Source organism: Megascapheus bottae, chromosome 3 (genome assembly GCF_031878675.1).
Source record: "Megascapheus bottae isolate mThoBot1 chromosome 3, mThoBot2.hap1, whole genome shotgun sequence".
In the NCBI taxonomy this organism is placed as follows: Eukaryota; Metazoa; Chordata; class Mammalia; order Rodentia; family Geomyidae; genus Megascapheus; species Megascapheus bottae.
The window spans coordinates 35,201,340-35,213,304 of record NC_143511.1 but is presented as its reverse complement, the minus strand read 5'-3'; the positions used below and the strand labels follow the sequence as shown (position 1 = coordinate 35,213,304).

Below are 11,965 nucleotides of genomic sequence, written 5' to 3'. Positions count from 1 at the left end.
TGGGCCGTGTCTCACTCACAGCCCCAACTCCAGCACACACACACACAGAGGAGTGTGTGCGAGTGCGCCCACGCGCATGCGCAGACCTTCACACTCGAAATCAAGCACACACTCGCAACCATGCAGACACACATAAAGATGAGCACAAGAGTAACACACACATACACACAAACACACACCCATGGATTTTTCTCCAATGTGGAGCATGCCCTAGCTGGAGATCGAATCCCACTCACTCACTTGTAGAGCTTGTTTCCAGGGATGACATCCTCGCTGGAATGCGGGAGGATGTCAGTCTGTCCAGAGGAGCCCATGGGGGCTTCCAAACTCCTGAACCTGTTGAGGATTTGAAGCATCACTGGCTAGCCCAGGTCAGCCAGTCCATGTCTGCCCTTCTTGTACCACCAAGCACATTGCCTGCATATTGGCCCTCCATGAGCACTACTTCCCATTGGTGCCATGCATGAGGACAGTAGCCCCTGGGTGATGAGCTTAGGAGTACAGTGCCTTGGCACTTGCCCCAGCCAGCCCTGCTCTGTCTCTATCTAGGTGGACGAGGTCATGCAGAGAAAACGGGTTGCCTTCTTGTTGAAGAGAGACAGTGCTTTGTTGGAGGTCTCAGAGATACATAGCCCGAGAGGAGAGCCTGCAGGCCTAGACAGGACAGTGCAGCATGTGTGCCTGTGCCAGTGTAGCCGAGGACTTCCCTGCTTTGATCCCCAGGCAGTGGCAAGTGCCAAAGAGGAAGTCTGTGTGAGCAGCCCACGTTGCAGGCTCCACTGCCAAGGCTTCCACTGCAGCTCAGGAATCCTGTGCTATTGGAATTGGCACTCACCTTGTAAACAGCAGGTCCAGGACCTGAAGGGTGTCTGCACACCTTCTGTAGCTGTTGAAGAAGGTGTGGATGAAGGTGGAGTTGTCGAGCAGCTGGGCAAGCACCAGGTGGTCCACCTGCTCCTGCAGTGTGCCTGCCGTGGGGAACTCTGACCCGCAGGCATCGGGCATGCCTGGGGACAAGTCCCCTTCAGTCTGGAGGAGAACCACACAGGGACAGTTCAAGTGCCATGTGCAACACTACAGGAACATTCATGGACACACACAAATAACTGCAAACATTTGACCACTCACAGCAACACACACAGGGACACTCACAGGGACACACCCCCACACACACCCCTGCCCCCCCTCCACACACGTGGGAAGGAAAAGTGGTGATGCACAGGGAGATGAGGGTGGAAGGCGTCCTAGCCATTTCCTGCCCTGGTCTGTCCCATGTTACCCTAGAATTCCTCCGGAAAAATCTCCAGAGGCGTCGGTGGCGGAGGCCAGGGCGCACAAAGCATGGACACAGGCGCCCCAGGAACCCTCTCCGCCCATCACTCAGGCCTGAGCCTCGACCACTTTGCCAGCAACAACGAAACATCTTTGCAATGGACACGATCCACACAAGTGCACTCTCCGAGGCTTGTGTGGACTGTGAATTCCTGGGAGGACCCCGGGGTTCTGAGTCCTCTGAGCCATTGTGATGTCACCTCTGCACAGCTCTTCCCTTGAGCCCTTGATTATGACCCAAGCTTTGCAAGGTGCCCTGTTCAGGCCTTTTTCTGCCTTGCCCAGGCCGACCACTGGCCATTGTGACCCAAAGCCCCTGGACCAGTGGCCCCTCATAGAGCTAGGTCAGAGGCTCTGGCTGAAGGGGATCTATCAAGGTGGGGTCTTAAGCACACAGCCTTGCCCTATCCAGATGTGACCCTGGATAGGAGAGGATGACTCTCACCACTCCAAAGACTCCCAGAACTCTCAGGGATTCAACCTCCTCATTCCTTGTCTCACCAAAGTCAGAAAGTGACACACATCTCTGAGGGACTGCCTTGACAGGGAACACTTGCTAGGAGATCAGATGCACTGAAACAAATGCAACTCCACCAACTCTTCTAGTCCTGCAGAAGGGTTCAGAAAATGCTACTTGATGGTTGACCACGTGCTCCTCTGCTCCACAGATAGATGCAGGTAACTGAGCCTCAGAGATCGTGCCCTGGGTCCTAGAACCTGCCGCAGCCCTCCCACGACCCACAGAACCAAGCCCTCTATGTCCTTTCTGTAGACAGCCATGGAGCTAGGGCTCAGACTCACTGGAGCCTGTAGGTGCCCAATTCTGAAAAGCCCTCCCCTGGACCTAGCCTGACCACAGCACCTGACTTCGGAAAAGTGAATCCCAGTGTGGGAGCTCCATTACCCAGTAGATTGAACTTGTGATTTGGGGTGACTCTGTGCATTCCACATTGCTCTCTTCTTCTAGCCGGCCTCCCCTCACAACTCCTAATGACTCATCTGACACAATCATGGCTGTCCCCTGGGCCAGACTCTGGTTTAAAGATGCACCAATGCCATCCAACAGATAAGAGAAAGAAGAGAAAAGAGACTAAAGGAAATAATAGGACTGAGATTCAGCAAAGCGGGTCACTCTCATTGTCCCCCTTTCTGTCTCAGTACTATCAGTGCCACCATGAGTGCCTCCTCCAGCCAGGAAAGTTGAGGCCTGGTTACGGCATGCCCCAGTGTGGGAACACAGGTGATTGCACTTGCTCTTTGTGTGGTTCTGTATCGGGGTGGCTGAGAAAAAGGCTGCGTTGCCATATGGGCAGCTCCGGCCATCCCCAGACCCTGTGTCCTATCTTGACCGACCACATCCAAGCTGTCTTCATCTACCCTGACTCCTAGCTGGACAGAGAGCTCGTGGTTCCTTCTTGGATTTCTTTCCCGCCTCCATTTCTTCCTTGGCAGTGGTTGTAACTCCAAGAGAGATCTTAGGTGTGGTGACTGGATGGGGGGCCTCCTCCTTGTCCATGCACAGGACATGGGCCTGTTGCATGGAGGCAGTGTCAGGGTAGCCTAGATGTCAAGCACACCGGAACATAGCCAATCTCCCTTTAAACACTGTATAGACAGCATTGGATAGCTACTTCTCATGCTTTCTTTGACGCTCAAGACTGCTGTGCCTTAGAGCTTAGGGGCCACCCCTCTTTTTCAGCACTAATGAATCTGGGAGATGTGTGTGCCTGTGCGTGCAGAGCAGAGATCATCCCCCTTCTGCTTCACTCATCGGCCAGGACACAAGCTGGGCCCACCCTTCTGAGCATCCACTTCTCCCTGCTTTACCACAAGCCCCACACTCATCATGAGCAATGAGGGCTCTCCCTGAGCCCATATCTAAGCCAGGAAACTGAGAGTCTGAGAAGTCCAGCAGAGGGTGCGGCCGTCCTTCCTGGATGGAGGGTGTGGGTCCTGCCCTAACCTCAGTGACTTGAACAGTTCCCTTGTCTCAGAAGGTGCCTCTGTTCACCAGTGGCCCACAGGGGCCAGCTGAAGGTCTAGGTTGATGCCATTGACTGGTGAGGCAGCTCAGGAAAATCTGCAGTGTGGCCTACTTGGTCACATCCTCAGTCCCCAGGGCTGTGAGGCGTTCACAAGGCAGTCTTCTGGCTGATGGGGCCTGGGTGTGTATGAGCAGGAACGCTTGGTCAATTTCAGACAGGCTGGCTTCGCGGGCCTGGAGCTGGTTTGCGGCATGATGTTCAACAATTTGGGGAAGATCCTTTTGTCAGGGCAAAAGGACAGTGAGCCCTGCTTTGGGACCTTCAACAGCCTCTTGCTGTTCTCCTTGTTCTCCGATTCTAGATTTCTCGAACCCCAAGCACACAATGAGCTGTACCTCTACTCCTGACTCCTGCTCCCCAGTTAACCTCTGTCCACGAGTGTCGTGTCACCTAAGTGTAGAGTGTACTCCTGCCTAGATTCTGGTTTCTCTTTCACATTCATTAGCCTCCCCAGGGCTCTGAGTTATTTTCTGGCAAGATGAAAACACATGCCACTGTGACACAGAACTGGAGTCTGAAGATTTAACGGCTTACCCCAAAGGTACTGATACATTAGGTGGTGAGGCCAGGATTCTGACTGAGGCCATCTGATCTGAAGTTCAGGTGAGAGGACCAAAGGTTGGGGAATGCCCTGATGCAGAGACATCCCAGGCAGGAGTGAAAATACCTTCACCAGACTATTTGTCACCACTATTTAGGACCCCTATTGTGTACTCAGGAGGACTCATAGCTCCACCAGAACTGTTTACTATTTCGCATTTAACCAATGGGAAATGACTTAGTCTCCTTTGCTTCCTACTGAAAAAATTGAAGGAGGCTATTTGGTGAATAAAAAAAATTAGGCTTCTGTAATTAGTGTTTAAAATTAGTAGTAGTAGTAGTATTTGATTGTGAGGATTGAACTCTGGGCTTGGATATTGTCTCTGAACTCTAAAGCTCAGTGATAGTGCTCTATCACTTTGAGCCACAGCACTTCTGGTTTTCTGGTAGTTAATTGGATATATTTATCCCATAGTCTTTTGTGCCCCAGCTGTCTTTGAACATCAGTCCTCATATCTCAGTTTCCTGAGTAGCTGGATTACAGGTATGAGCCATTGTGCCTGGGAAAATGATTCTTAAAAACCTAAGCAGAGGGCCAAGACTGTGGCCTAGTGGCCCAATATGTACAAAACCCTTGGTACCACATATACAGAAAAGGCTGGAAGTGGTGGCTCAAGTGGTTGAATGATAGCTTGAGCAAAAAAAAACTCCAGGATAGTGCTCAGGCCCTTAGCTCAAGCCCCAATAGTGACAGTAAACAAAAACAAACAAACAAAAAACTAGACTGCTGGAGGCTCATGCCTGTAATCCTAACTACTCTGAAATCTGAGACCTGAAGCCTGAGGTTCAAAGCCAGCACAAGCAGGAAAGTCTATGAGACTCATATATCTAGTTACTCAGGAAAAGCTGAATGGCACTGTGGCTCCAGTGGGACAGTGCTAGCCTTGAACAAAAGTAGCTTAGGAACAGCACCTAGGCCAAGAGTTCAAGCCCCAGGATTGGGGGGGAAAAAAACAAAAAGAAAAACCCTAATGGGAAAGAAAAGTCCTTGGTTAGGGACACTGAATTTGATGTCAGAGCTTTTCCCTGTTTACCATTGCTGTCTGTTAGTAAAACTCCTGGCCCTATGTTCAGGGTTTTTTTTTTTTTTTTTTTTTGGTTTTATTTTGGTGGGTCATGGGGCTCGAACTTGGCCTGGGTGCTGTCCCGAGCTCTTCAGCTCAATGTTACTACCGTACCCCTGTGCCTGCACAGTGTCCCTGAGCTCTTCAGCTCTAGGCTATCACACTATCTTTGAGCCAGACTGCACTTCCCTTTTTCTAGAGGTTAATTGGATCAGAATCTCTGGTCCTTTTGTGCTCTCAGCTGGCTTTGAATCTTGATCCTCAGATCTCAGCCTCCTGATTTGTTAGGATTACAGGCTTGAGCCACCTTGCCAGCTGGTTTTGTGCATTTCTTGCTTGATATTCAGTTTTTGGATCCATTCATCGGTGTAGGCCAACTTTGGGCTTTGAGATCCTCAGATCTCAGCCTCCTAAGTAGCTAGGATTCTAGGTACCACTGGTGCCTGGCAAGAGCTCTGGACCTGGGCAGTGTTCCTGAGCTCTTCAGCTCAAGGCTAACACTCTACTGCTTGAGCCATAGAGCCACTTCTTGCTTTCTAGTGGTTAATTGGAGATGAGTCTCAGAGTCTTTAGTGCCTGGGCTGACTTTGAACCTCGATCCTCAGATCTCCCGAGTAGCCAGGATTACAGGCATGAGCCACAGCCCCCAGCTGAGAATTGACTTTTATGTGCCATCTTAAAAAGGAATCCAAGCTTATTTTTCTCCCATGTGGATTCCCTCTACTCCTTCACTGAGTGCATCTTTGTTTAGCGTTGATGAGTGAATATATGTGGGTCTTCATCAGAGCCTTCTACTTTTTAATCTTTTTGCCTTTGCTTTCTCAGTACCATTTTTTATTATCATTTGCTTAAATAATTGATGACACTTTTCTTTCTAACTACCCGATTTTTTTCCCATTTAGTACAGTCGCAGTCTGCAAGAAAAAGTGTCCCTGAATAGGGATGATGTCTGCTGGAGGGTTTTTAAAATGCCTTTAATCAGATAAACATTCCCATCAATACTAGTAAATTAACTCTTTTCTTTTTTTTCTTTTTTTTTTTGCAGTCCTGAGGCTTGAACTTAGAGCCTGAACACTGCCCTTGGACTTTCTCAAGGCCATTGCTCTAACACTAGAGCCACAGCACCATTTCCAGCTTTTTTGTATGTATATGGTACCAAGGAATCGAACCTGGGTCTTCATGCATGCTAGGAAGCACTCTACCACTAAGCCAAGCTCCCAGCCCTGACACATAAATGAAATCTTAACTAAAATCAATAACATGCCAGGTGCAGTGACCACTGCTGTAATCCTAGCCACCTAGAAGACTGAGATCTGATGATCTTGGTTCAAAAGCCAGGCTCTTATCTCCAATTAGCCACTAGAAGTTGGGCTGTGGCTGGCTCATGGGCGCTAGGGCAGTAGTCATGAGCTGAAGAGCTCAGGGACAGTGCCTAGGCTCAGAGTTCAAGCCCCACAACAACAACAATCAAAAAACAGGTTTGGACTCAGGGCTTTTGCTTGCCTGCCAAGCTCTGTACCACTTGAACAATTCCTCTGTGCCTTTTTGCTTTAGGTTAATTTTCAGATCAAATGTTGTACTTCTTGCTTAGGTAGCTTTGGATTGTCATCCTACTTACACCTTCACATAGCTGGGATTATAAATGTGAATCCCCATGCTCAGCTTATTTGTTGAGATGGAATCTCACTTCTGTGTGTGTGTGTGTGTGTGTGTGTGTGTGTGTGTGTGTGTGTGTGTCAGTCATGGAGCTTAAACTCTGGCCTGGGCACTGTCCCTGAGGTTTTCAGCTCAAGGCTACCACCCTAACCCTGGGTCTTAGCCTTGTCCCTGAGCTCTTGAGTGCAACGCTACCACCCTACCCTTGAGCCAAACCCCACTTCCTGTTTTCTAGGGGTTCATAGGAGATAAGAGTCTCAGGTCCTTTAGTGCCAGGGCCAGCTTTGAACCTTGATCCTCAGATCTCAGCCTCCTGAGTAGCTAGGATTACAGGTATGAGCCACAACCTTGGCTCTCACTTCTTTTTTACCAGCTGCTTGAAACCATGATCCTCCCAGATAATTGGGATGAGCCATTGTGCCCGAAACAAAAAAAAAGTATTTTTTTGTCTTGATTTTGGTATAATGAAGTTTAAATATGAAAAATCACATTTCTTCTACTTTGCAACATGTGGAGAGACATTAAATTATAGGTATATACAGACAGTTACGGCTGTGGCCTTGACTGGTTGAGGACATGGACACCAACAGCATCTGAAATGCTGTCAAGGCAGAACATTACCAATAGCAGTGAAAGCTTATAAGTGGCACTCTGACTCAGAATGTTACAGCAGTAGTGAAATAGTTCAGGGACAGCACCCAGGGTCTGAGTTCAAGTCCTAATATTGACCCCCCCACCAAAAAAAAGATGAAATATTTGACTGATGAGAAAGTTTGCTGGACACAGTGGCTGATGCCTGTAATCCTAGCTACTCAGGAAGCTGAGATCTGAGGATAGTTCAAAGCCAGCCCAGGCACTAAAGACCAGGAGACTCATCTCCCGTTCACCACCAGAAAACCAGAAGTGGCGCTGTGACTTCAGGGGTAGGGTGGTAGCCTTGAGCTGAAGAGCTCAGTGACAGCTCCCAGGCCCCCAAAAAGAAAGGATGTGGCTTAGTGTTAAGAATACTTGCCTAGCACACATGAGGCCCTGGGTTCGATTCCTCAGTACCGTATAAACAAAAACTGGATATGATGCTGTGTGTCAAGTGGCAGAGTGCTATCCTTGAGCAAAAACTGAAACTACATCACTCCAAAAGCCTATACTCTGCTGTATACAGTCATTAGGTGTAAGCCACCAGCGTGTGACAAATACTCTTAATGCTCTTTTTTTCCCCCCATATGCTTTGGTACAGATGGTCATCATGTCTGAATACTAAAAATAACACACACATATATATGACTGCGTTTGAAAATGGCAGAGGGAAATAACAATGAAGAGATAATTCACTTGAACAACTTTCACTGCCACAGGAGACAAGGTAAGTTGTTTATTCTACTTGGCCAAGAATCTAGCCTGCTTTAGAATCCAGAAGTATTTTATTTTTAGATCTGAGAACATCAGGCATAAAAAGCATTTGTTAGACTAGTAGTGTGCCAGCTTACACATATAGTCATGAATGAATTTTATCAATCCTCCCTCATACCGAGCATGGTGGCAAATGCCTAAATTCCCAGTTACTCAGGAAGCAGAGGTAGGAGACCAGTGCTTTGAGGCTAGCCTGGGAGAGGTTAGTTAGAACCCCAAGAGACAAAGCATGGTATTATATGCTTGTAGTTAGCTACTCAAGTGGTAAAGGTAAAATCATTACCCAGCTGGGCGAGCTGGCTCACACCTATAATCCTAGCTACTCAGGAGGCTGAGCTCTGAAAATCATGGTTCAGGAGTCAAAGCCAGCCCAGGGACTTTAGTTAGTGCCTCTTCAATTAACCACCAGAAAACAGGGGAAGTGGTGTTGTGGCTTAAGGGGTAGGGCAGTAGCCTTCAGCTGAAGAGCTCAGGGATAACGTCCATGCCCAGAGTTCAAGTCCCATAACCACACACACACACACACACACACACACACACACACACACACACACACACATACATAAAAAGCATGACCCCAGGCAGCCTGGACAAAAGTGTTAGATCCTTTCTATAAACAAACTAAAGCTAAAAGGGCTGAGGCATGGCTCATTGGTACTGCATTTGCCTAGGAAGGAAGAGTCCCTGTGTATACCAGCCAGAAAAGGAAGAAATGAAATCTTACATAAGTAGATTAATATGCTAGTAATCCAACCTGTGAGTAGACAGTCATTGGATCTATAGAGATGGGATTAGGAGTGCTCCTGTGAGCTTATTTTTCCTACAACAGTTATAGGTACTAGTAAGTTTGCTTGCCCTCACGTGATACTTCTTTTCTGTGTTTTTTGTTGTTGTTGTTGTTTCTCTCCCCTCCCCCCACTTTTCACACCTGCTTTCCCTCCCTCCCTCCCTCCCTCCCTTCCTCCCTTCCTCCCTCCCTTCTTTGCTTCTTCCTCCGTTTCCTTCTTTTCCCCATGCCAGGGCTTGAACTACAGGATTCTCCTTCTTGCTCAGCTTCTTCAAGCCTGGTGTTCTACCACTTGAGCCACATCTTTGTCCTGGCTTTTTTCTGTACATGGAATGCTATGGACTTTCTGGCCTGGAATGACATCAAATTTTGATCCTCCAGATCTCAAGTCACCTGAGTATCTAGAATTATAGGTTTGAGATCACTCAACTAGTTTCGATTTTTTTTCCAGCCCTGGCTTGAACTCAGGGCCGAAGCAATGTCCTTGGGCTTTCTCAAGGCCAGCACTTTAACACTTGAGCCTCAGCACCATTTCCAGCTTTTTCTATGTATGTGGTACCGAGGGATTGAACCCGGGTCTTCCTGCGTGCTAGGCAAGCACCCTACCACTAGGCCAAAGTCCCAGGTCCCAAGTTTGGTTTTTTTGAGACAGGGTCTCACTATGAAGCATTGATTAGCCTGGAGTTTGGCCTAGTGGTAGAGTGCTTTCCTAACATGCACGAAGATCTGGGTTCCATTCCTTGGTACCACATACATAGAAAAAGCCAGAAATGGACCTGTGGCTAAAGGGGTAGAGCTCTATCCTTGAGAAAATCCAAGGACAGTGCCCAGGCTCTGAGTTGAATCACTGGAACTGGCCAAACAACAAACAAAACAACAAAAACATTCTTAGCAGCTTTGTAATATGACATTCAGGGCAAGACTCAAAGCAAGACAGAACCTTCAACTGTTTTGTTGTTGTTGTTGTTGTTGGTGGTGGTGGTGGTGGTGGTGGTAGTTGTGGTGGTGGTGGTGGTGGTGATGGTGGTGTGTGTGTGTGTGTGTGTGTGTGTGTGTGTGTGTGTGTGTGATAATTGCTGTCCTTAGAATCTCTGCAGCTCAGTAAATGAGATCATTGATTTGGGGGGGGTTCTTTTTTTGGTGTGGGGGGAGTCCTAGGGCTTGAACTCAGGGCTTGAACATGGATGGTCCTTGGGCCTTCTCAAGGCTAATGCTCTAACACTTGAGCCACTGTACCACTTCTGTCTTTTTCTATGTATATGGTACTGAGAAATCGAACTCAGGTCTTTGTACATGCTAGGCAAGCATTGTACCACTGGGTTAAACTCCTGATCTTTTGCTTTTTTTTGGTGGGTCATGGGTTGCTATGTCTAAACTCTTCAACTCAAGGCTACTGCGCTACCCCTTAAGCCACAGCCCTACTTTCTGTTTTCTAATGCTTAATTGGAGGTAAGAATCTCACATCCTTTAATGCCTGGCTGGCTATGAACTTCAGTACTCAGATCTCAGCTTCCTGAGTAACTAGGATTACAGGTATGAGCCACTGAGTTAAAGCCCTGGGACCAGCACCAAAAAAGAGAGGGAAAAAAAAGAAAAAGTTGATAATCTTTAGCATATACTCTAGCACAATTAAGGGAAAACAAAACAAAAGGAAACATGGAAACATAGCTGTTACTGCTTTAGTGTATGTGCTTTCAGTTGGTAAGTTAATAGTAGTTATGATAAACGTTAGACTGTTAACACTCTTTGGGCCAAAATTGAATTTGCAAGAGTGAATGTGATTGTGTCAGTGTTCTAATAACAGTGTTGTTTGCCTCCTTTTAGACTGGATTAGTCTCAGAGAAGGGCCTATTACCATATCAGATTCTTCTGATGAAGAAGGGATTCCAATGCTGGTCACCCCAGCTCCTCAGCAACATGAAGAAGAGGACCTCGATGATGATGTCATCTTGACAGAAGTGAGTTTTGTTCTACTTTCCCTGACAGCTCCAGAGCAGCTCTAAGATCTCTTTAACCTGCCTCTGTGACTGCTTGCCCTTCACAGAGATAAGTCATTGAGTCCAACCTGCCTGCAGCAATGAGTATAGCTAACAATCTCCTATTCTCTTCCCTCAAAGTGAGGTGGGAACCTTTGCCCGCAGGGCAGGCAATGTCTTGCTCCTCACACAAAATGTGATTTAGAATTAGAGATGTGTACTGATTCATCAAAGATTTTCCATTCTATGACTAATTATCCTCCCTCAGTTAGAAGAGTGAGATATACCCTTATTCTATTCTTTTCAAAGGAGACATCCATTTCAGGTTTTGTAATTCATATGATTGTATTCTGCATAGAAATGGATGAGCAGGGGGCATGCCCCAGTGTGGGAGGACAGGTGATAGCACTTGCTCTTGTGTGGGTTCTTCATCAGGGGTGGCTGAGAAAAAGGCTGTGTTGTCACATGGGCAGCTCAGGCCATCCCCAGACTCTGTGTCCTGTCTTGACCAGCCACATCCAAACTGTCTTCATCTCCCCTGGACTCCTACCTGGACACATTGCTCCTGGTTTCTTCCTGGTTTTCTTGCCTGCCTCCATTTCTTCCTTGTCAGTGTTTGTAACTGGAAGGGAGATCTTAGGCCAAAGGTCAACCGTGGCCTGGTGTGGTGACTGGATAGGGAGCCTCCTCCTTGTCCATGCACAGGAAGCAGCTGGTGTGGGGACATGGGCCTCTTGCATGGAGGCAGTGACAGGGTAGCCTAGATGTCAAGCACACAGGAACAGAGCCAAGCTCCCTTTATACACTGTGTAGACTGCATTGGACACCTACTTCTCAAGAATGCTGTGCCTGAGAGCTTAGGGGCCACCCCTCTTTTTCAGCACTAATGAGTCTGAGAGATGTGTGTGCCTGTGCGTGCAGAGCAGAGATCATCCCCCTTCTGCTTCATTCATCGGCCAGGACACAAGCTGGGCCCACCCTTCTGAGCATCCACCCCTCCCTGCTTTACCACAAGCCCCACACTCATCATGAGCAATGAGGGCTCTCCCTGAGCCCATATCTAAGCCAGGAAACTGAGAGTCTGAGAAGTCCAGCGGA

The 11,965-nt window shown here is 47.9% G+C and overlaps 1 protein-coding gene and 1 long non-coding RNA gene across 2 annotated transcripts; one reads left to right on the top strand and one right to left on the bottom strand.

Moving 5' to 3' along the window:
- Nucleotides 1–190: 190 nt before the first annotated feature.
- LOC150065301 (ral guanine nucleotide dissociation stimulator-like) lies at nt 191–1,090 on the bottom strand. The gene is made up of 2 exons (XM_090329878.1): nt 836–1,090; nt 191–336 (listed from the first exon to the last, which is right to left on the bottom strand). The coding sequence occupies exons 1-2, from the start codon at nt 1,003–1,005 to the stop codon at nt 237–239; spliced, it is 270 nt and encodes an 89-aa protein (XP_090186004.1). The 5' UTR covers nt 1,006–1,090; the 3' UTR covers nt 191–236.
- Nucleotides 1,091–3,890: 2,800 nt separating this feature from the next.
- On the top strand, nt 3,891–10,794 carry LOC150065300 (uncharacterized). Its single transcript, XR_016534752.1, has 3 exons — nt 3,891–3,980; nt 7,932–8,057; nt 10,716–10,794. It is a non-coding gene; the product is annotated as an uncharacterized LOC150065300 (long non-coding RNA).
- Nucleotides 10,795–11,965: the final 1,171 nt, after the last annotated feature.

Excerpts from the sequence above, each read along its gene's own strand:
- LOC150065301 (XM_090329878.1), bottom strand. The coding sequence starts at position 1,005 with ATGCCCGATGCCTGCGGGTCAGAGTTCCCCACGGCAGGCACACTGCAG. Across the intron at positions 337-835 it reads CTGGACCTGCTGTTTACAAG|GTTCAGGAGTTTGGAAGCCC; the intron begins GTGAGTGCCAAT and ends AATCCTCAACAG.